Genomic DNA, 24912 nt, shown 5'->3' on the forward strand with positions numbered 1-24912 from the left:
CACTCTGACAGCGGCCGCGACACGAGAAGGTCTGTGCTCACTAGCTGCCTGATCCGTCTCCTTTCCCTGCAAACCCGGCAGCGTGAGACCTCACGTTCAGCTTCCCACTGTGCGTGCCAAGAAGCGGCTCAGCCAGAGAAGCAGTAACAGAAATTGAGGGGTGTCAAAGAGAACAGGTAATACTGGATGGAGAGGGACTGAGTGCGTGAACGTGCATGCAGCGATGCCAACTCCTAATCTGCCTCGGAGGAGAAGCGGCGGGGATGGATGTCCAGGTGTTGCTGTAAGGGATCAGCCCCAAGGAATGCGGGCGCAGTTGTATCTCTGCCACTGAATAGCTGCATGGCCTTGGGAAAGCCACATGTTACAAGCTACCAAGGTGTTAATGACTGGCCCTGAAGCAAAGTTTTTAAACTTGGGTGCTTGGGTGGCAGATCCAAAAGGGAAAAATATCCCAAGAACCTCTTGCTCTAGGAGAATAGAGATCACCAAAGATCAGCTGTGCAAATGGAGGCACTGGGGCACAGACGGTCAAGGGCACATTCAGCAGGAAACCATTAGCAAAGTTGTGGAAAATCCTTTAATTCGGATGTAGGCACCAACGTGCACTTTAATCTTTCCTTTATTCTCCCTGTTTGGTAAATCTATGTCTGTATAAGTGGTTGGATTTTTCTCTACCACTGTTCCTGCAAAGAAATCCATGGAAGCAGGGTAAATTTTTCATTTCTAAAAACTGAACCCTTCAGAGCATCTCAAGGAGCACTACGCATCTAAACTGAGGCAACTGAATCCTGCTACTCGTTGACGGATCCTAGAGAGTCATTTAGCTCTCCCCATAGCAGACACTTAAAGCTTGATGTACTTACTCATACACAGATATCTAAGACACCCAGGGTCAGGAGGACATCCACGCAGAGATGGCAGGTATGAGAAGGGACGTAGGGGAAACTCTCAGCCTTCTAGGGCAGCATCTAGAAGCCAGGTGAACACCCTGGGTCATCTCAAACGAGAGGTCTGACTCTGAACTAGGTAATCTAAAAATCCCTTTACAATCAATGAAAATGAAGGGCATCGCCAGGATATACTCTCATATGTATTTCATAACCGTCTATCTCATCATAAAGAGGATTGCTGAGTTGGGTGGCTCCAGGTTCCTGCTAGGTCTTTGAGAGTTTTCTGCAACTCTGCATTCAAGTCCAGTTAATGTGGCTGGACTGCTACACAGAGCTGGTAGAATGTGAACCTGAGACCTCGGTGCCATGCTCTCTCACACGTCCAGTTCTGCGTTAGTGACAACCCACCTGCCCCTCACTGTTGATACACTCACGGGATCTCACTAGGACTACGGTTTAAATTATACTTGCAGGGAGGGCTTCTACATCACGTGCTAGATCTCCCAGGAAAGGCTCAGATGGACACCGCTTCTGTTGGGTATGGGGCATCCCTTGTAAAACACGTTGTGCAATAATGGTGTATTTAGGAGAGAGAGAGTAAGGCATAACTCCTCTCGTGAGATGTAAGAACCACCTTTTATTTTTTTTTTTTTTTACTTCTGACTTGTGCAAAGAACAGATGCAATCAAACAAGTTTTTAAATGAATACTCGTCTGCATACACTATAGTCCAGCAAAGAGCACCACAAAACCACAGAACTGGTTTTGTCATCTGCAGGATTGTACAAGCACAGACAGGGAAGATAGCAAATGACTGGAGTTATGCAGGAGGGAAAAAACAAACAAACACAATTTCACAAGGCCATGTGTTGCTACGTTATGTGGTTCCCTGGTCCGCCATTCATTCCAGAATCATACTAAAAGACATCCCCTTTCCTCCGTGCTAGCTTTGAAGCCCTTGTCTATGCCTAATCAGCTCACCTACTACTGGTTTTCTCTTCACCACCCTTTCTTAGCTGTTCCCAGTCACTCGAACTGTTTCCCTGTGACTTTACACCAAAGCCAAGCAAAATTATTTCAGCTAGCAGTAAATTTGCCCAACACCACAGTATAAGCATAGGAGAGGTTATTCATATCAGGCTGACTTTAGCAAATAGTTTTAATAAAAGAAATAAAACAGGAAGAGAGATTACAGAAATGTCCAAATATTTCCTTTTGCTATTTTTGAAACATTCTTTTAGCTTTTCATTTCAAAATGACATCTTTGTTTGAAAAGTGGTGCATATTTTAAAAAATTAATGAATAAACAATGTGAAAACTAAACAAAAGGTGCCATTTGTAGAAGTGAAATGTTTAGATAAACGAAAATGAGCTCAGGAGGGGGTGGTTCTTTCTTAAAAGAATCAGCAGGATCACAAAATTTATTTTGGGCTAACTCAAAATTCTTTTCCTTGACAATTTTTCAGTAAGGCCTCCAAACTGGCAAATCTGTTATTGCTGACTCTTAATTATCTGTGGATTGTATCCAAGCTATGGATTAACTCTGCCAGGAGTGTAGACAGAGACAAGGTATTTCTGCCCATACACACCCTAGAGCTGAATCTCTGGGAGCACAGCCTGGGAATTTCAGAAGTAATGTCATATACCACCTTCTGCGTGTTGGGAAATACAACGCAAAACCACCGACTAGCCCAATATGTGCTCACATGTACTCTTCCTTTATTCATACACCTTCCCTTCCTCCTACTCACTTATCCCTATAGATAGCTAAGATTTTATTTCATTCGTATCTCTTGGCTTTGCACTTTATGAAAATAGCATCATATTTTAAAGCTCAGTTGAAAACTTCTCTGTCCCCTGCGAGCCAGATCTACTGTCTTTGCCCTGTTATTTTTTCTTTGCCACTGTATTAGACAGGCCTGCAAAGTATTTCTGTGATGAGTTTTGACATGCACGGCCATGACTGCTATTTCAAGAAGCCTGGAGTGAGTTTCACCGTTCAGTTTAGTCTGTCGCTGGTTGCACCTTGAAGTTTCTCTTTCTGACTGTGACGTGGATGGGGTTTTGGGAACAATATAGAAACCCAGAGACGAGGAGATAGAAGGGAACAGTTACCACAACACAGTTAGGTTTGGGCCAACATCGCAATAGTCATAGCTACCTGGGAGAGCTCGCCCTATGTTGGAAGGAGAGACATCAGAAAGGAACACGCCATCCCCTATAACATTGGGATCAAACACTCTTGGCCACAGTGGAAAATGTGGCTTCTGAAATCCTTGGTAATTGGTTGGTCTTGGCTGGGTTTCATGCAGAAGCTTCTTGGGAACTGAAAGAGAGGAGTACGAAGAGCACAGTTGTTAGAGCAAGTTATTTCAGCTGGTCAGAACGAGAATTATCACATTATGCTATGGGCTCGGCTTATACTTAATTATACCATGTGCAGACCAAACAGACACTCATTTACCACTAGGATGAATGCTCTCCAAATGCCAGCTCAGGGACATGCAATGAGAGAACGCTGGAAACTATAAAGTGATTAAGATATTGTTTATTTACAATTAAGCTTTGAGACTAGACTAAGGATCAGATTCGGACTTCTTATTTAGACGCCCATCTTAGAAACTAAAATGCCTAATAAGCCAGGCTTTGGCCTCAGCCCTAAGCTTCAGAGTACTCCAGCTAGACACCTCCATCCCTACCACGATCGCGGGCTGGGCAGGATGCCCCATAGCAGTAGGGACTATAGGGTATGCCCGAATCGCTGCCTCTTCCAGCCATCAAGTTGCTGGCTCAAGACTGCTCATCAGAATTTTCTGTCCACTCTGGATTCACAAAGCCAGCCTTTGGAGGATGCTGTTCACATCGAATCACAATGTTTAAATGATCCACCACAGCAGTAAGAAACCCCACCTGTAAGAAACCCTCCCCACCATGTCAGATCCAAAATACACTGTTCCCCATTCGGCTCTAGGCTTTAAGTAAGCTGGGAAAGGCTTATTCTCCATTCCCACCATCCTGAGAAGGAGGGTGAAGAATCAGTTGATCCCTACTGCTCTCTGTGTTTCATCAGCCACAGTGTTAGCAATATGCAGGTGACGTAGGTTAATACGTGACAGTTTGTCAGGAGATCTATGGTCTCTTTCTTCTGTGGACCAAAGCATGCCTTAGTAAGAAGAATATTTTCTTCTCCTTGTGAGGCCAGCTCTTCAGCTGTACACCCAGGTAAAGAAATCAAAGTCAGTGTAGCTACTTCAGTGTACACCCACTGAAGGTGAATCCACCAGGTAAATTCACTAATTTGCCCTGTAAGGACAAAGCAGCATGTCATTTGCAGAGCTGAACCAGTTCTCTGCCTCAGCCATGGACAACACCTGAGGCTATTTCAGAGCAAAGTGCTTTTCCATACAAAGAGAAAACACACATATACAGGCCGTTCTGCTCAGAAATTAGAGGAAGAGTGATGAAAGACAAAAATAAAGAAATTAAAATTTCCAGAGGAGAAAGATATATTTTCCCCGTCAGTGACTGTATACTAATATATACATAAAAGCACCATTTTGTCCCTGCAGACAACCAAGACTTTAGTGTGTTAAAGACACAGACTGGTGAGAACTAGGCACAAGTTCACTAGACCCATAGAAAACCCAAAAGAAGATTTCTGGGATGGTCAGCTTTCCTTTCTCCAAGTCTAACGGCAACACCCTCTCTCGTCCCAAGCAGGCTGCCACCTCCTAGTGCCTCAGTTTCCCCACTGCTCTGCTGCCGATCGTGCTATCTCTCATCTCCACTCTTCACAGGGGTGTGAAGAAGCGTAATTAAAAATGCAAAGCACTTTGAGATCCTTGGCACAAGCATGAAGGAGGACTTGGAAGGAGTGCAACCCTGGAACAGAAAGGAAATTCCTGCCTGCCCCCTGCAGCTAATCAGCTGCCAAGCTGGAGCATGAGATTTAATCACGCCCATTAAATTTGCCTGCATAACTACAAATATTACTGGTGGGGGAAGTGATCCAACCACCTTGTTTACATTGTGTTCAACTTACTGTCTTTGCTGAGGCAAAGAAAATTGTAACTATATTTACTGACTGACCTCCTACATTAGTCTGCCAAGATATCAGCACTGAAGTTCTTGAATTATTAGTAGAGTCATGCTAGGTCAGGAAACAGACATAAAACCCAACAGCTTCTGAATATCAAAGAGCTGGCACAGCAGTTTCTAGTGAAACCTGAATTGGCAACTATCCTCTGATGGGAAGGCAGCAAAAGAAACACATCCCCTGTTAGGAACTAGACAGAAGCAAGGGGGATACCCGTGCCAGAGAAATATCAGAAAGTCTGGGGAGGAGGTGTGTAGAACAGAGATTATCCTGCAAACCACACAGTCAGGGAGAATTGCAATTCTGGGTGCCTAATTTGAGGCACCCAAAGGGACCCGATATTCAGAGGGCATAGGGCTCAGCACCCTCCGAAAATAAAGACCCCTTTTGCTCTATTTCAGGCTGAGGACCTGAAAGGCATTTAAAAGACACAAGTCAGTTTTCCTTTATGCAATTTTCATCCAAACTGCATCCCAGTAACCTGTTGATACACATCCAATGAAGAAAACAAAGCAAAAGGAACACAGAGACAATTTCTTAGCAGATTTTGACTGATCTTTCATGTTTCAGACTGACTCTTCTGCATAAACATCTCCTTTCACCTCCCAGTATTCATAGCTATCTCTGGGGCACAACACAGGCTGGATGGACCTGCATCTTTCTCCAAAAACGTGACACCAACAGACATTTAAGCATTTGAGCCAAGTGGGGGAAAGAAACACCATCTTTTCCTACACATACCCAGGGAACTGAGCTATGGCTTTTCCACCTTGGCATCTGCGGCACCACCACTACGAATGCTACCTACGGGACTGGGAGAGGAGTCAGGATAAAGCAAAACATTGCTAAATCAGTCAGCAACTGGTCAACAGCATCCCAAGGAAAAGTAGGGATGGAGAAGTACGCAGAGGGAAGCATTCATACAGACTATTTATTGTCACAGCACCTTAACGGGGTAGGGTTGTGCTGTTATCCCTTTGGGATGGCTGAGGAAGTAAGATGACTACCAAGTAGGCATTTGGTGCCTAGAAACACAGCTGGCTATGAAGAGAGATTCCCAAAAGCAGGCATGTGCTTAACGTCCATGATTAACATGCACTTTGGTACTTCCAAAAATCCCAAGAGGTGCTTGTCTTCCCTTCAGCAACTAAAACGCTTTAAAATTCTGGAAGCAACTTAGTGCAACACGGGATGTCTACAGCACACGAACCTAGGACTTTTCCGTTTCAAGGGACCATTTTTCTCTGTGGACTCCATAAGCATCTTGAGGACATTTTGCCAGGAAAGGCCTATCTTGGCAACAAGTAAATAGAGTGACAGCAAGGAGCAAATCTGTTCTTTTTCTAGTTTATATGATGCTAAACCAATACACAGCTTAGATAGCTTGATTTAGAAAGACAGTAAAGTGGAAAGGCTTTCTCAAGTGCAAAACACCTCACAATTTCCAGTTAGCTTCTGTGCGGCAGCCAGCTCCACAAGAAAGATTAAACATCTGGTTCCTTGGAAATACCCTCCTTAAATTCTCCAGAGAGCAGTGCATATCACACAAAGCATGGCATGAACTGAAGCAAGGTGTCAAGAAAATTTATTTATGATTAAAACCACCAGAAAAGAGTACCTGGGATTTTAGTCTTATCTCAGCATTAAGCACAGAAATCCTGGCAGGGAAGGGCTGGCACTTGGCCTGCTCCATTCAATCAAGCAAAGAAGTTAATGCAACTCACTCAGCAGAACAAGTGATGTGTGTGGACAAGAGGGGAAGAAACGGGGCCTTCAATCAAAGCGTTAACACGCCTGATAGTCAGGAGCCCTGCACCTTAAAATGCACATGAGAAATGAGCTGGGATCATCCAGAAGAGTTGTTCTGGGGACCTCTGGGGACCTTTAGTTTGTCGGGGATAGCAGTCAGCATTGAAACGTGGTATTTATCCAAATGATAAAATTCTCTGGTAACTCGGGCTGGGCAGCTGAGCAGCGCAGGCAGAGGTGTAACTTTCCGGAGGGCAAGTCGTGTTCTGTCACCTACCCCAGGGTCCAACTCGGGCATCACCGCGTGGACTCCGCATCAGCCAGGCAGGACTCGATCTGGAGAGCAAAGTGTCACCATCGCTGTGACGCTCCGTGAAGGCACTTGCAGAAGGCGGTTCTAGGTTATAAACCTGCAAGGGAGCTTTTGGATCAGCAGGTTCATTCCTTGGCCATTACAGGCTTGCAAGTCTTTATGTAATCTCCCTGTAACTGTTTTAAAAGCAGTCCTAGCTACCAGCTCCCACTGCTCACCTGTCTGAATCAACATCATGCTAGCAATAATTTATACCAGTTCCCAACCCAAGACCTGCATTACCCATTTGCAATGAATTAATGGTATCAATCCCACAACAAAAGCTCACCGCCATTGCCTGGCAGCTTCTCCCCTGCAGCAACAGGGGCAAAGGAAAATCAAAGCTGGAGTGTGCTCTCACTGGCAGAACAGACCCATCAGATTCGGGTACAAGCAACTGGCAGGACAGTGTGAAAAGGCACATGCTGGTGCTGCTGACAGTATCCTTATTTGTACTTGGTGGAGACTCCTTCTGCTGGGATTTTCACACAAGCACTCTCTTGTGTGGCCAGAAAACTGAGGGCTGACGAAAAGAAAAAGTTACTGTGCCTACAAGCAGCAAAATTCTGAATTACAGTGCTAAGAGATGGTAAAGACCAGATGATACCTCATCTCTGTTCATCAAGATAATTTGCTGTGTTTTCTACTATTTTGATCTATCTAGTTTTAAGCACTCAGTCCTGGGGGTTCAGCCGATTGCCATAAGAGATTCTTTTGCAGCAGAATATTGCTCTTTCTGAGGAATTCTTTTCCAATATGCTGCTGAGTGTTTCAATTTAAGCACATATATTACTCCCCCTAATCAAAACATTTAACTGCTACAGCCCCCAAATTTTACAGATGGGGAATTGGCTTAGGGACAGAGTTTTGAAAGTGTTCAAATATCAAAATTTGTCCAATCTCAGAGGGAGCCTGTGAAAGGAAACAAACTCAGGCTCCCTATATTTCAGCCTTGCACTCAAACCATCCCCTCTCTTTGCTAATTTGATCATTTGGTGTTTCCTGATGCTTGCTCAGTCCAAAACATGCTTAAAGACTTCCACTCCCAGGAAGCAATTATCCCCTGACCTCCATCTTCACTGTATATACAGATCAGTCAACTGGATGGGAGATCAATGAAAGCTCAGTCTTAAAAACATACAGACAGGGAGTTTGTCATTCTCCAGTCCTCTGCTATATATTCGCTTGTGCATTTCCAGACCATAAGGTTTACTCTGAAAGCTCAGTATGATTAAAGCAGATCAGGACCTTCAGCAAATCCTCCTGTGAATGCTTGAAGCATAGTGCAATTTGAACAAAACATGACTCCCTCACCAATGAAAATTACAACCAAGCCTTTTATCTGGGCAGGTTGGGGCCAGAAATTGTTGATGCTCAACATATTTTTAAAATAATTAAAAAAAATCCTACTGTGAGTAAACACCCACTATAAACTACTGCAGATTTTTAGAGGTAGCAGCTCTGAAGGATTTCTGTTTGAGACAAAATGCACAGCATCCAACCAGAAATGGGATCATTCATGTTTCTGAACTATTACAAGAAAGCAACTCCTTAGCATATATGTAAGGTATATGGCGCTCTCAGATTGCAGAATTAAAAGTGTTTTATGTGCTGCAAAACCTAAACTCACGAAGCAGTCAGTCAACAATATCTATTAAAATAATGGATTTTGGCTGTGTCAGACCACAAAATATCACAATATAATCACAGAGCAAGACTGAAAAATCCCATATGTAAGAAGACTCTGCACCTGGTGACAACAGTAACACCACTGTATGCCTAGAAACATGGGGGTGGAAGATGATAATTTGATTAACAAAAGTAAATTGAGGCACAGCCTACCCCCTTGGCTGTTTCCCAAGGGTCTCAGACATGGCCGAGGAGCAAGTTGAAACCTTTTCCAGCTGCCTGTGCCCCATCTACCTCAGTGCTGGATGTGCCCCTTTCAAGTGAATAAAACCCCATTTGCATCACGTGGCAAGAGCTTTTACCTCTTCTTGTGATCACGTGTGTCATATCAGACATCCAAAGCCTACCTTCAATTCCTGCCCCACCACCAGGCATTCCCCCTTCATCTGACAGCGGAGTTTTTTGGTCAGATACTGATGTAATCACTGACAGGACACCATCAGATCCTACACCTCTCAAATGTCTCCATGAGCAGCTAGATGGCCTGGGCATCCCCATGTAAAAGGCTAAGTGCACTGGACATCAACTCCATGCCTTGGCTGCAAAGCCATATCGTACCTCTGGGCATCCTATGGTATATTTAGAGTAAAAGTATAGGACAGTTTACACAGAAAGTGTAAAGTGTCCTAGGAGACAGCAGGACAGTGAAGGGACTTTGCACAACAGAACATGTCTGAAAGCTGGGATTTGATCTGGCTGCCATGTAAAATCTTCACTCTCACAAAAAAATAAAACAAAAACCAACAGAGCAGAGGCTTAATGAACACAAGTGGTCCAGGCTTCAGCTTTCCATCTCCTTCAATCATTTTTGAAAGGGAATTTTTTCACCCAGCATTGATATAGTCTGCAATCCTGAAACCGAATGCAAAACCCAAGAGAAAAAGGGAGTTACTCAGCCTGCTGCAGGCGAGTTTTCCGTGCGCAGTAGTTCCAAACCACCGATAACAAGGAAGTGACTCATGCCAATTACAGTAAGTCCACTTCCAAGCACCACGCGGAAATCAAGTGAGACCGTCTGGGAAAATAGCCTTGTCATAACCAAAGCCACCTACACCTCCCCGGGCCCCCAGCCTGCGCCAGGGCCCTCCTCCCCTGCCCCTCCCTTCAGACGCTGCCCGAAGCAGAAATCCGTCTCTTCTGCTGGTGATTTTGGGGCTGGTGGGAAGCAGCACAGGCTGGAATGCCTGACACAACTCATACAAACTTTCAGAATACTCTGCCAAGACTACTCCTGAGGAAGCCCAAATGCTTCACCCTTTACTGCATCTTCTGACAGCAGCTAACTACAGAAAGATTGTGCAACAAGAATATAAATATAACACAGACAACCTTTTATCTTGTTTGCCTTCCACAGAAAAGGAGATGTTCATTCTTTTCTCATGCAGCTGCACTCAGAGAAGTGACTTCAGAAGTGGAAGCGATTCCAGTCCAGAAACAAAGCCCATCTAACACAAATTATCTGTCTCACCCTTCCTCCCAGTGAAATCTCTCGCAGGTATGTGGCCCTGTGATGGGAGAAGCTTTAGGAGATGAAGGAGATTAAGGAAATGGTGCACCTCCAACCGAGACCCCATGGGCCAGAGACGGACACAAGCACTGCTCCCTGCCAGCCTCTCCCCTTCTTGCACAGGGCTGCAGAACACCTTCCCCTGATTCCTCCTATTTCTGCCTGCCCAGAAGTGCAATAACCTTATTGTAAAATCCAGTTCACCTAATCTGGGAATTCAATCCATGCATGCCCTGTACGTGCCTAATAAAGAAGTCCTCCTTAAATAAGGTATGTTCCTAAGCTCCCTGTATCGTCAACAGTGAAAGGTGGGCGCCTTTGAAAGCCTTCAGGGGAGATTCTGTCTACTTAAATTTAGGAGCCTAATTAGGGATAGTTAATGAATCATAATGTTACCTTTGGATTTATTCTCCTGAGTGTATCTGAGTTAAAATCTTATGAACTGCTTCACATCTTTTACTCAGATATTTTTCTTCTATCTTGAACTTTTCAAATCAGGATTTGAAGCTACAAACACCTTAATTTCTATCCAATGATGCATGTGCTTGATCTATCCACAGGCAGTTTTCCCCCTGCTTTCATAGCCATGAAAGTCAGTTGTTCTTCTTTCATCATCTTAAATGTAATAACAGAATATGAAGCATCTATTGCCAGCAACTCATAAATCTCCTGCTTGATGTGGCTTTTGGTCTCCAAAGGGCACAGTGGAAAGCATCGCATGCACCAGTCTGTTCCCTACATGTTCTATTTGGAAAGAAAAATGGATCAAAAGAAAGCAAGCCTTGTAAGAGATACCTGCAGATACGAAGAGTTACTTTCATCTGGTAGATTTCTGCCTGCTCCCAAAGTCAGGAGAGTTCTGCATTTGCAGAAGATAATGCATCTTTAGGAGGATGAGACTCGAGCTGAGGCTTGTCCAAATTCCAGCATGCTCAGCTACACCCCCCCACCCCAACAGGGGTCCTTCTGCCCACCACAGCTGTAGGACCTCTCTGGCAGTCCAGCCGCACCTGATCTCCACCAGGCCCAGAGACTACGACAGGAACTTTATACACCCGAGCAGCAGCAGTGTATTTCAGGGAATCGAGATGGGGCTAGATCAAACCATTAATGTCACCTCCAGGTGCCACCGCTAGAATCACGGGTAACTACTATCAGCAAGGTCGCTGCAGGAACAGAAATCTGACTTGGCACTCACATATGGGGCGAGTTCGACTCTGCTGAATTAAGCAACTTTCCCTTCATTTACATGTTGAGCATGGTCAGAACCTGACCTTCCAATTACATAGCCTCAATTCCAGGAGTAGCAGCAGGCAGGGGAGAAAACACCTCTAATAATTACGAGGGTGCTAAGCGAGGACCGACAGCACCTGGGAGAAGCGGCCAGTCTCCCAGACTAGGAAGGGTACAGCAGGAGAGTCCCAGAGTCAGGTTTGGGTTTCCTTTTTCTGCAGCACACAAGGATGTCTGAATCAGGCACCTGGGCCCTTTATCAGTGAAGAAGAAGACACAATACAGAGGATGGCACAAAAAGGAGAGTAAGATTAACAAGGAAATCAGACTCGTTCTTCCAGTCTTCCCTGTTGCCCCTATTTGGACTGCATCTATCACATACTTGCATTGGTACTTTGCAAACCAGCCCACTCACGTATGGATTACATAAGCATTATAGAGAATACCAGTTTGTTGGTCTCTTCAGAGGAGACTTTTATTACAGACTTTTATTTTATGCAATGCTCTAAGTATATCCACTCCACTTTAGACCAAAACAGAGTAATGCTAAATTTCAGATTTTGACACAATTCCTATTTTTTCTCATCATGTTCAGTCATTTTAATCAAACATTTAACACTGCAAGACTTTACTATTTTAAATTACTTTTATAGTACAGAACTGTTGCCCTTGACTTATTTGGGCTATAGAGCTTGGCAGAAAGTCTTTTGTGCAGCTCATCTATTTTTCAGGAAAATATGTGACACAATATGTGGCTCCCAGGAGGATGCTGACGGAGCAGTAAGCATTGTGTGATCAAGTGTGGCTGATCCAGAGCCAGGGCATTGCTCATGCAGAGAATTGCTCGCCAGCAAGGGAGGAGAGTCTCTGTGCTCAGGATGCCAACACACACCCAAGTGGTTGCAGCCCTGCAAGTTACCAGGAATCAGCTGAGTCACAGCAACTGATTCTGTAAAACTCAGGGCAGAAGAGACTCCCTTAAATTTCAGTGAAAGGTGTATAAGCCCTGTCAGTGAAAGAGGACCTTAGAGGTCTTTGTTATTACATACCTGAAGGCAGTGGCTGGATGAGTACTACGTATCACTGTGAGACACTTAAATGATAGCCAGGGCAAGGATATCCAAGATAAAGTAAGGAGAAAGGGATGGAATAAAGGGCCAGAGGCTCTGAAACACTCTGGAGCTGACAGGAAGCCATGCCAACCTCCACCAGGGACAGGAGAGGGATGGCAGAGAAGCAGGAGCCCAGGCAGGAAAGGAAGGTACCAGGGGAAGAAAGCAAGAACATCCACAGCTACACTGCACTGCTCAAATATTTGAATAAAGAGTTAGAAGCCTGATGCTTCAGCATCTGAGCCAACCACTAGCCCAATATGATTCAACCATTATATTCCAAGAGTTAGGAATATAATTTCTCCTCGGCGACTACTGACCGAGATGGGCATTTAGGGGATTTGCTGTGCCCATCTCCAAAGCAATGTCACACATCCTGTAGTCCACAGACAACTGGTGACCTCTAAAGCATCAGAAAAGTGATCCAGAAAAAAACTAATTCAAAGAAAACCCAAAACCAGCATATTCCTGGATGTTCCCCCATGGTTTGTCTCAGTGTCTGCTGGCAGGCACAGCCAGGAGATGCTTCCCGTCTGCTCTCCTTGCCTAATAAAAATGTTTGTAATTACAGCAGTAAAACTATGCTCTGTAAAAAAATGTTTTCTTTTTATCTAAGTGCTACTTATCCAACAGTGCATGCTAGTTCTTTATCAGTTCATCAGCTTTTCCTCTCAGTAACCAAACAGCAGAGAACTAGGCAAGGGGATAGAATTTTTTTCCAAAAAGATAGCGGTGCCTTGATAACAGGAGCTGAGGAATGTCATCAGAAAGCAGCTGGTAACCTCTGCCATTAAATGAAGTGACTTTGGTCACATAGTTGAGTTAGTGTGGCAATTCTCAGGGTCCCATGAGATGCCCCTGCACAAGGAAAGGTTATCAATAGCATTGGAATAAAGACTAGAAGTGAACAAAACCATATAAGGTAGCTACGATGTTAAATGCCTTTCTGTTACATACAGACAAATGCAGATTAATATTTAGTGAACAAAAATACAATTTAATTCAAGATCCAGAACTTGATGTGGAGATCATTGGCTCCTGTTGTTCAGGACTTGGCTTATATGAGAAGCCAAGCTACACTAACAAACTTGAAAGCCAAGGGTATATGAACAAAGTGGCAAAACTGTTTTCAATATAAATCCTTCTATTCACATGGTCATAACCTGTGAGACATCCTCCTTTGGGGTTGAGACTTCCTGAGCACAGTGGAAAGTTTGAGGGAAAATCCTGTAGAAGTTTTTGAATTATGAGAATATTAAACCTCCCCTGTTTTTTTAAAGAAGTACATTTAACTGGCAGAACCTCTCTAACACACAGCATCAGCCTTAAGTTATCTGGCTTGTAGACTGTGAAAAGTTCTTTGCATGGTTTATATATTTTTTTTTTTTCTAGCAGAAAAACACGTAGCATGCATCATCTTGCTTCCATGCATATCCTGAGGGAGCAGTAAGGACTGCGAGCTCAAGTGTTACTACAGTTGCTACTGCGAGTAGCTGCCAGTTTTGTGGAACAGCAAATTATAGTCACTTTCCTGACGCCACATAAAAGCAGATACACACCATGGAAAACAATGCCAGGGTTTTGTTTTAGCCCAGCCAGGATGTTACTGAGCACCTACCCTACGCTCTTATGCAACTTGCCCTGCAGCTACTTCCACCAGCACAGTCTGGGAGCACGGGGAAAAAACTGTGGGAATACTCAGTGCTGGATGCTTGTGGCAGCTTTCCAGTACTTAATAACGATTTCTTTTTAAGAGAACATAAGGTTTTTAAAGCTAAATCTTTGTTTCTATTAGGTTTCATGAAATGTTCAGCAAGGACAATATTTCAGGCACGCTAGTCTGCACTTTTCCACTCTTCACATATGTAATTAAGATTCATTTATATGAATATCCCTATCTCAAATGATGCCTCGATTCACACCACCTAATTGAAGGCACTTTACTGGGACAGGAGGTGGCTAATTCATTCCTCCATTAATTTTACAGATAGGCTGACTAATCTCTTGGTTTAACCACTTCAGTTAAATACCTGCATTAGTGCAAGTAAGGCTTTGCAAGACTGAGCTGCAAGTATGCAAGTTATATATACACTGGTGTAGGATATTGCTGGGAAAAAGGCTTATCCCATTTATTCCAAAGTTAATGGAGCTAAGTGATCCTGAATCAAATCCTACCCACCAATTAGTGCAGAAATTATTCTAGGACTACTTGGGACTCCCTTGAGACCTCTCTAACAGACTAGCAGGTCTCTGACACATCCTAGCCACTCTTGATTCATCGGGTTGCCACCCAAGCCAAGCCCTGGCGTGGTCATTCTGGGAAGGTCTGCAACGCTCCCTTTCCAGTGGCCATTGCCAAGCATGGTCCGGTTTCTGCCTGTTGGGGTAGCAAGGCCTGCCAACTGCCATCTCTCCTTACCTCACCTTTCAAAATGACTGAATTCAATCTGTTAAAAAGTGTAAATAGAGACACATCTTAATCTGCCATGTGTTTAAAATTGTTTCTTATTACATATTCCCTAGGAAATGCAGGTTGTTAACTCTATTTTTAGGCTTCCTTTTTGGGACTCTTAAGAAAAAAAAAAATTAAGACCTTAACACATACCTTTGCTGCTAGTAACTTGAACCCAGTGCAGAGCCTTTACCTGGCATGCGCTCAATTTAAGTTGCCACTTCTTTCGAGTGGAATACAATGCTCTGTATTGCAGTATTTGTTCCCTCTATTGGATATCTTGAGCCCACCAACCCTGATATCTTATCATCAGATGAAAGGATTAATCCAACACAAAGAGGCTGTGAACCTCTTTTGAACAAGTAAACCTTTAACAAAAAAATTTCCAGCAGGCCGTATAGACAGGGATGGTTCACGAGACCCTGAAAACAGCAAGGAAACTCACAAATACAGTCCTTCAAAGTATTTCTGTCCCATGCTGGGATGAGCCCTGTTCATACCAATGGAGAAACTGCCCATCTCTGTATAGACATGTGCTGCAGAATTTGCTCGACTCACAAATAAGAGTGGCCAGTGCCCTAAAGGAAAATGAATCCTTATCAATGCAACTGCACAGGATAAAATCTACCTCACAACCTGCTTGTGTTATAGTGACAAGGTGTTATTAATTGCAGTTCCAATAACCATCCACATTACTTAAAATCTGAAGTAATCCACTTTAATTACCTTAACCCTAATAACTGCATGGGATCATAACAGTTAGAGGAGAAAAATAGTTGTTAACTTGTTGACTGCCAGATGCAGACTGCTGATAGGAGATATAGCAGATACTAAAGTATTAAAACTGACCTCAGCCTGGCAGGAGAGGGCTGTGATTCATGCCCATGACTCCTAGGCACAGTGGGAGTACAAACAAATAATTGAACAAAGATCAAAGTATTAGCTGTTCCAGTGGAATAAGGCTGATTAATCTCTCAATTACTCTCAGGCAAACCTCCTTCCTAACTTTCTCCCAGTTCAGCAGGAACTTCAGCAAGTCCAGTGTAGAAATCTGTTACATCGCCACCTTGTTTATACCTCTACCATCTTGTTAAAATTATTGTTATGGTGGAGGGTGAGAACTGGCCCACTATGCTGCTTAGTCAGAGCTTTCCATCTTTGAGTTGATTCAGACTTTTCTCTGTGAAAAATAAAGAACCTATCTGAAAAAATTGCTATTTTAAAAATAACTTGCATGAAAACTACTTTCTTCACCCTTGAGCAAATAATTCACTTCCAATTATGTCCCAGGTAATGGAAAGTCTAAGACAAATAGAGCTCAAAGTAAGGCACATTGTGAAAGACGCACACTCTAATTAAAAACGCAGTATGTAGAAGAAATGTCATCTTTATGCTTGTACAACAGTCGGTGCAAAGAACTGCCTGCCTAATTTCCCAAGAGCAATAAAAGTTTTGGAGGCACCGAAGTAGAGATTTGCAGCCAAGTTTCACAGAGCTGGAAATTGAAACCTATCATCAGTCTAGTCTCCATATAGCTGGCTGGTAAAAGGAGTGAAATGGCTATGACATTATTCAAACTCAGGCATCTAATGAAACATATGAGCACTGACTCTGATATATTACCCATAAACAGCTTCCCAGACTCTTTCAAGGGGAATCACAGCAGTTTCCAAAGCAGGGTCTTGCACCGGTCCTCACGCAGCTTGTACCACCCTGTAAATCTACTGTCACGGGACTGAAAGGACAGAGGTGAGACGAATGGTCAGACTGGACCTTCCTGGCGCTGGACTCTGAGCCCCAGATTGCCTGCTTCCCTGCGGGCCAAGCAGGCAATGAAGTGGTTGGTGCCACTTGCTGTGCATGAAGACGATGTTTACCCCCAGATTTTGTATTTCCACTGATCATCTTCAGAGGCAGAAAGGATTCGTCTTCCTCAGCGGGGGCCTGATGTCATCTGAGGATGTTTTGTTTTGTTTACCTTCTTCTGAAGGGTTGGAGACTAAATATATGGTATCCACAGCTATCTACAGGCAACAAGCACCTAGCCGTAGAGGAAGAGGAAGGCTGTGATCTGGAAACAAACCCAGGCATAGGAGGGATGACCCTAGCCTCGTCAGCAGACCCTGACCTTCACTCAAAGGGTGCCTGAAGTGATGAGGAAACCTGGGAAGGGAAATGCGTGTGGTCCTTCCAGTGTTCTGTTTAGACCCATGAAGATTTTGTGATAGATAAAGATCATCTGATCTTTGGAACCGTTACAAAGACACAAGGAGCATTAGCCTCCACTATTACATGTCCTGGAAGAAGTAAACTGTGGTTGGTGTGATGCAAGGAAATTAAACACACCATTCACCTGGTACAGTATGACAACCTTCATGCCATTAAACTCTCTTAGCATTCAGAACAGCATGGTTCCATCAGAAATGCCTGCTGGGAATAGCGTGTGGCCCATGCTAACTTCTAAGCCACGTCAGGACCATGCAACACCAAATACCATTTCTGCAACTTAGCAGGACGGTCCCTTGAGTTCCAGTGTCAGGAGCTCCTGGGCTTTGGCACTATTTTGTTCATCAGTACAGACGTACTCAGTTAAGTCCAGAGGTCAAACACCCAAGACTAAGCAGCCGCCCTAGCTTGGGAGGTCAGCACTGCTCCCCAGGGCTCAAAGCATCTGGGACGTGAGATCACAGGTCTGTAGCAGCACAACAGACGTGGGACCCAATGACTTGGAGACGTGTCAGGCCAAGAAAAGAGCTGGAGCTGCTGCCTGTCTGCAGCAAAGGAAGCTGGGATAGCCCTGTGGGACAGCACCCAGACACAGGGCTGTGACATATATTCAGCTCAGAGATGTTATCAGCTCTGTGTTATATGAACGGACAGCCCTTTAGAAACACTGAATGCTGAAATGCTCCACGGGGAAAGACGACGACTGACAAAATTTGCCTGGCCTCTCCTGAACTGTCCCTGCACACATGTCCCAGCCATGCCTGTAACAAAAAAACTGATTTATACAGAGGTACCTGCCTCCAACAGACCATCTGTGATGCACCATCTGCCCCATGGAGCACTACATGTCCCCTTGACTTGTCAGCTACACGGAGAGCAGCGCTTAGCCTCCACCGAGAATGGAAAGAGACTGAACTCAGCCAGCCCAAGCTGAACACTCTTATCAAACTGCTTTATTAGCACAGCGTAGAGCTGCTACTGCCCAGAAACAGGAAGGAAACATATTACCATATCTTTCCCTAGTGCTCCTCCTTTCCCTTTAAACACAAAGAACAAAAAGGTTGTGTTAGAGAGTCCAGCAGGCTCATGTGATCGTAAAAGGATATTATACTGGGCACCTCATCCATCAAAGAGACCAGCAGGGTTTAAGGGAGAGATGGTGGGATCACATAGTCTCCTGGGCCAAATTCAAGCCATAAATGTTTCTCCTTTTTATGTCTAAGGGAAGTCTTTGACTTTTAATCTTTCCATATTTCAATTAAATGATGCAAATAACAGAGAGCTAAAATAGATGATAGATGCACAGCTAACCTCCCCCATGTTCTTCAGTTCTAAGATTTCTCTCTTAAATACCATTACAACCACTCTGTAAAATTACAGTGGAACTTATTCTTAAGCCATGCTTGTATCAATCATTTGATTTAATGAGCTATCCAAAGACTGTTTTCTATTGGTGCTAGAACCAACTGCAGAGATAAAAGATAACTTCCTATGTGGAAACTCTCATCCCTTATCCATTCCCATCTAGGCAAGGCTGTAGAGCCACACTTGTACACAATTAATCATTATTAAACTTTTGCAAAAATGTAATGGTATTATCTGATATTAAAACTCCTTTTCCTTTTCAATTTGGCTGACTAAAAACAAAAGTCGATTTTCTGATGGAGCTCCCTCAGACCAATACCACCAGCTGTTTAGAGAAGAACATCTCTTACAGACATGTTTTGCATTTATTTATTTTCTTGTTCTTCTCTTGGTATTTATCAGGGGTTTTCAAGCAAGGAAGACCCTGATTGCACTATCAGGAAAACCAACAGAATAAACAGTCCTAGAGAAATAAGTCCACATCAGCGTTCAGCATGTGGAGCCAGAGACACAGCTCTGGCAAGCCGATCACCCACGAGCGGGTTGAACTGCATCTCCCCACTTCCACAACAGCCACAGATTTACAAGCACTCCAGCTCTCAAGACAGAAAACTTCCACACAGCCTAAACACAAGTATTTCCCTTCCCTGGGTGACAAGCTTAGCAGGGCTGTGCTCCCAGGTCCAGCTCCAACTCTGGAGAGCACAAACTCCTCCTAGACATAATTATTAATGGAAGTCTTGCCCTGAGACACCTTGACATAGACCTCAATAGGAGGTCGTACACTGGCTTCTGCTGGTGCTGGCACATGCACACAGATGGACACAAGCCACCATGAAAGATAAACTGTCAGGAGAGGGATTAAAAGCTGGCTGTGCAACTAGTCCCGAACCCAGCCGCCTTCTACCTCCTTTGTTCCATGCTCCAGCTTTAACATTAATTGCAGCAAAGAGCTGCAAAATGCTGCTGATAAATGTGGGGCTTAATCAAACAAAGCACTCATAATTATTTGATTAAGAATCATTTTCTCTTTACAAATAAAGAGAAAATTCAAAACAGTTGTGCCCTTCTGCATTCATAGTGTGGAAGGAGCTAGTGTGGAATTTGAACAGAGTTAGCTGAGGTTTCTGACTGCCAGGCCAGTGTGAGCCAGACCATGTCCTGGCCTCTTGGGAGGAATGTCTGGACAGAGGAATTGCTCTTTTCCCTGGGTGAACACAATCAATCAGCTGGCCATACAACGGGCATCAACAGATTGGGATTCAAGCACTGCACAGATGTCAGTCAAAAACTATGCAGACAAGGCAAAAGATGATGTCTGAGTGATGAATTATGTGAAATGAATGTGCGACCCTTGTTCCAGTAGTCAGTAGGAAAAGTCATAATTACAAACAACGCTAATGGGAAGACTTGTTGGCTGTCATAGTTTACATGCCAAAGACATAATGAATGATACCTCTACCCTGGGACGGCATGACTCTCATATCCAGAGGTGGTCCTTCCAAAATGAGCTCGTGACAGGCAGGTGATGTGTGCAGGAAGCTTACATGGCTGAGCCTGCATCATTTCTGCAGATAACCAGAGCACATCCACCCCAGGCTACAGAGCTGCCAGCTTCACCACCCTCATCAGTCCCCACTTGTAAGCCAAACGCTGAAGGCAATAAACTGTCTAGAGACCGGTCCTATGTGTCTGCCTGCAACTTAACTGAAGAGTATAGCAGAGGATATAACCCAGTGACCGTAAAAAACAAAGTAAATTTGATTTGCATATTAGATTCAAATATTCCAGTGCCATACAAGTATTACCATCAAACCTGATTGAATGAAAGCAATCTTTTGTCAAGAAGAAAACATTTCCTTTTAAAGTCTTCAAACAGCCCTGGTCCGTAGCTGACAATTACCATCTGTTTCTCCTCAAAAATGAACCCAACCGAAACGTTTCCCAAGCAGCACAGTACATTAAGTCCCTGGGCATGTTCAGCCCAGTCACCAGGCCTTAGGGGTGCACTGGGCTCACACCACAAGCGCTGCCAGCTCTCAGAGCAAACACGACACAAGGGGAGATGGGGTTAGAGCTGGCACCCAGCCTGTCTGGGTGCTCCAAACTGAGTGGGCTGGATATCTGGTCAAAGCCCCGGGAGCACTGCAGGGAGATTTTGTCATGAGTTTAGAAGAAGGTTTGCACATCAGATTTCTAGTGTGAGTGACTAATTGCTGCATCAGTACAGGCTTCACCTGGGTGACAGTGCTGTCACCCCAGCATGGAACTCCAGAGCATCCTGCAGAGCTCAGCTGCACGGTGCTCCCAGCACTGAGCTCCCTGGTCTGCTGGCACTGCTGCTGTAGGTCCATGAGCTACACTTCTTGCAAACTAAGGAGGCCCAGGGCATTGGTCCAAGCACTAGCAAATGATCATTTGAACTCTTTAAATCTTCACATAGTCCTCAACAGAAACTTGGCCCGTGCCAACTAGCGCTCTCCACAGTCGTGGCTGGCCACAGCCTGGATCATTGCCCTCAGGCAGTTGGGATATGTGTGACTGCCCTGTTTTGAAGGCATAACATCTGGCTAGATGGAAGTCCTGCTGTGCCACTCGCCCCCAAGACCAGAAAGGCTTTGGCATGTTTTATTTCCCAGCACAGGTGCAGCCCCTGTGCTCTGAACAGTGCCCTTTCATCACCATTCATTAACACCGAACTCAAGAAGTTTTGGTAAAGAGTAAGACCCCCAGCACACACGCTTATACATTCCCATTTGCACAAGAGAGAGCAAGCCAGAGTCTGAGCTGATTTAAATTGTCCTGAGAAATCTGGCTGGAAGTCCTGTGCTGTAGAGTGAAGCCAGCTGGAAAGTAAGGCTTTCCACTCCACTCTGCGTACACAGCCAAAAATCACATGTGGGTAGCATCGCCAAAAACCAAACACCTTCTCCTGTCCTGCCTCAAGTTCTGTGTGAAAACAAATGACTGCCTTCATGGCTGGAAAACTCATATTTCAAGGTAGAGTTTTGTGCTTCGGGAAAAAATATCCCAAAGCGAAAGAGCAGCATTAGCTTCTGGCACTGCCAAAGAGAAGCCCAAGGAGAGATCTACTGGCAAATAGTCAGAGGAGAAGCACAGCAAATCCTGGCCCTATGAACAACACACTACGTGGTTTTAGTCAAGTCATTAGATCAATCTGAGGCAACTGCAAACTGAAGTTGAGTGTCACAGAGTAATAGGGCTGAAAAAGACTTTGCAGGGTCATCTAGTCTACCCCTCTGGTCCCATAGGGGGATCCAATCCAGCTTGCTTTTAAAGACCCCAGATGACGTAGACCCCAAGATTATCATGCAGAATCTTCCAGAACTTCCTTCTTTTCACCACTATAATATTTTTTCAATATAGAACTCAAATTTCCTTTGTTACAATATATGTTCTTATCCTCTCCAGCAAGGCAGTTAAGAATAGGCAGAACTCCCCATCTCTGCCACAGCCTTTTATGTATCTGAAAACTAACAAGCTACTCTCTTCCCAGTCTTTTCTTTTTAGGCTAAACCACTTCAAATTACGATTCATATTACAGTTGTACCCAAAGGCAAAAACAAGGCTGAGGTCCTCCCTGGAACCACACAAATGTAGTTTAATAGTGTCCCTGCTTCATATGCTTATAATCAACACAGAAAGGAAAGGGAAAATGAAAGTAAAATGATCAAAGAGATTATTCTGATTTTAAAGGTAGGAACTTGGTACAGATCGACACATTCAGTCTTTTCAAGAACTCCCATAGCTGCAAAGGAGTTTACAGAAGGCTTAGTACCTAACAAAATTATTACATTTGAAATGTGGTTATTTCTGCTTCTACTGAGCTGCTAGATAAACTATTTTTAAATACAACCTGAAGATGTATGAATGTTTGTGACAGAGCTGGGAAACACAAACCAGATCCTCCAAGTCCCCCTCCAAAGCCCTAATCTCAAAACCATTCTTCCTTGTAGGGGAAGCAGTGATGATTAATGATATTTTTCAAAGTTCTCCGAAGATCATATTTTTTCTGGAGGAGCTTGAGACAAAATGATCATTACTTGCTTGAAACAATCACATGCACCCTCCCTTGCAGGGCAAACCATCACAATGAATACAAGTTTAAAGGATTCTGCACATCAAATTTACTGTACATGCAAATTTCCTTCAGACAGAACCATTATTAATTGCCTGAATGGTCAAATTTAGGATTTTATAAAAATGCCTTCTGAGTTTGTAAGTGCATTCCTTATCATCCATATGCTTCACTGAGCAATCACTCACCATTTTAATTCATTTCTTTTGACATTAGCACACACATAAATTCCCTGCTTGTTGCGATTTTATGCTTTAGCAACATTTTGCATGCCCTGCACTGCCATAGTTTCAAATTTAAAATAACTCACACAGTAGAGGCAAGCATAGTTCCAGCATATCCACAGAATATCAGACAGTTAATGCCAATCTGGAGGACTACAATATTAGAAAATTAGCAGACACTGAATATTTTGTAATAAACACAAAGTTAATGCTAACAAACTGAAAAAAAAAAAAAACAGGGAAAAGAATGCCTCTAAATAAATGTAAACACTACGTAGTTTGATTTTGTGTCAGGGTAGGAAATTGCATGTGAGGATGGAGTTAGACAAACAATTTGATGAAAAAATCTGGTCCTAAAAGAACCTCAGGGGAAGCAATAAATCTTGAATTGTTCAGATATAAAACATATCTTCCAACTGGAAAATCTGTTTGAGGGCAGTTAGCCGCAGAGCGTGCTTGGGTTGGTGACCTCAGACTGTTCATGCCCAAATAACTACGGCAGCAAACCATCACTCAGCACAGGAGCAGGATGGGAGTCAAGTCAAATTGTACTTAAAAGATGGAGGAGCTGTAGTATATTGGGAACAGCACCACTGGAAAAACACACAAAGGTCACAGTGGATAAAGAATACACAGTGCAATGCTCTGATTGTGGCACGTTACTTGAAGACATAAAAGGGAGGAGTATTTTAGGGACAGGACATGTTACCTCTGCTACATGGCATGGGTGAGACTGAAACTGGAACATCATGTATAATTCAGGCAGTCCATTTGTTTTAACTTGAAAAAAAGATGAAAGAAGAAGCAGAATGAGGCTGTGGTGTGATTTAAGACCTGAAAAAATGCTTTATGCTGGAAAATGGAAAGAGCATGATGTTTAGTGTATCAACATGGAGCCTGTGAAAGATGACTTGACTTGATGTATTAAGAGAAAGAAACTACCAGCTTCCAGTGAACACTTCAGTGTAGCAGAGGGACTCGTAACAAGAACCACTACCTGGACACATCCCAGATTAGAGACACAGTGCAAGTCTTGAACAGTCCGGATCACTAATCTTTACTATCACTGCCATGAATGACTTGTCCTTCTTATGGGTTCTCCAAATCAGGCCCGAACCCCAGGATGGGATGTGTTTATTGTACTGAGCTTAGTATAAAAGCAACCGGGTAAGATGTAATAACACATATTAGATCACGTTGCATGATCCCATGGTCCCTTCTGGCTTTTAAACGCTATGAATGAACCTATGACCTTTACAAAACACTGGCTGCACTGGAGAAGATATTTAAATGTATGCGCAATGAGTTTTCCATTATGCTAAAACATGCATCTTCAACTCTGTTTCTAAGAACACTTAACCTCATGTTTTTCCAAACATGGCCTATATTCCTATACTATCAGCTCCTGCATTACTATTACTATTTATTTGCACACTAAGGTAGTATTTCCTGTGATCTCAGCACCACCAGACTCTTCTTTTCTGCCAAAATTATTTGGTCCCCTCCCAGCTCTTCCCTATGTACTCGTGCAGCCAACACTCTTCCTTATTCTGTTTCCCTTAACTGGTGGTGTCCCTCTTGCTGTCCCACCCTGCTGTCTCTAAGGAACCCTGCAAATTAGACATCGCTTCTTACATACTCTGTCTTGATTTGGGCCAGTCCTCCAGGAGTCAGCTTTCTCCCAGCACACGGACACGTGCCCCTTCCCTAATTTTTAATTCTCTCTCTCTCTTTTCCCATTCCAGACCCTGCATTGCCAACACAGACAATTTAAAGCACTTTGTACCAGTTGTGCTGTATCCATGTCTATGTGTAGAGTATTAGCTGAGGATGACTGTATGGTAAGGGGACTTAGCTCAAAACTCTTTAACTGTGGTTCAAACAGAAATGCCTAATTTAAAACCTGGATAATTTAA

At 43.7% G+C, this 24912-nt stretch overlaps 1 protein-coding gene across 7 annotated transcripts in view; it reads right to left on the reverse strand.

Annotated features, from left to right (window-relative positions):
* The window catches only part of EVA1A (eva-1 homolog A, regulator of programmed cell death), a 212358-nt gene that overhangs the window by 10510 nt on the left and 176936 nt on the right, over positions 1-24912 (reverse strand). For 2 of the 7 annotated variants that reach the window (XM_075049016.1, XM_075049015.1), the window contains exon 6: positions 3054-3218. The exons of 4 other annotated variants lie outside the window; for them this stretch is intronic. In XM_075049016.1, the coding sequence (XP_074905117.1) occupies positions 3054-3218 (165 nt within the window). Of the gene's footprint in view, positions 1-3053; positions 3219-7014; positions 7127-24912 lie in introns of those variants that run through there. One more of the 7 variants, XM_075049019.1, reaches the window with a different exon arrangement.

Source organism: Buteo buteo, chromosome 17 (assembly GCF_964188355.1).
Source record: "Buteo buteo chromosome 17, bButBut1.hap1.1, whole genome shotgun sequence".
Taxonomy (NCBI): domain Eukaryota; kingdom Metazoa; phylum Chordata; class Aves; order Accipitriformes; family Accipitridae; genus Buteo; species Buteo buteo.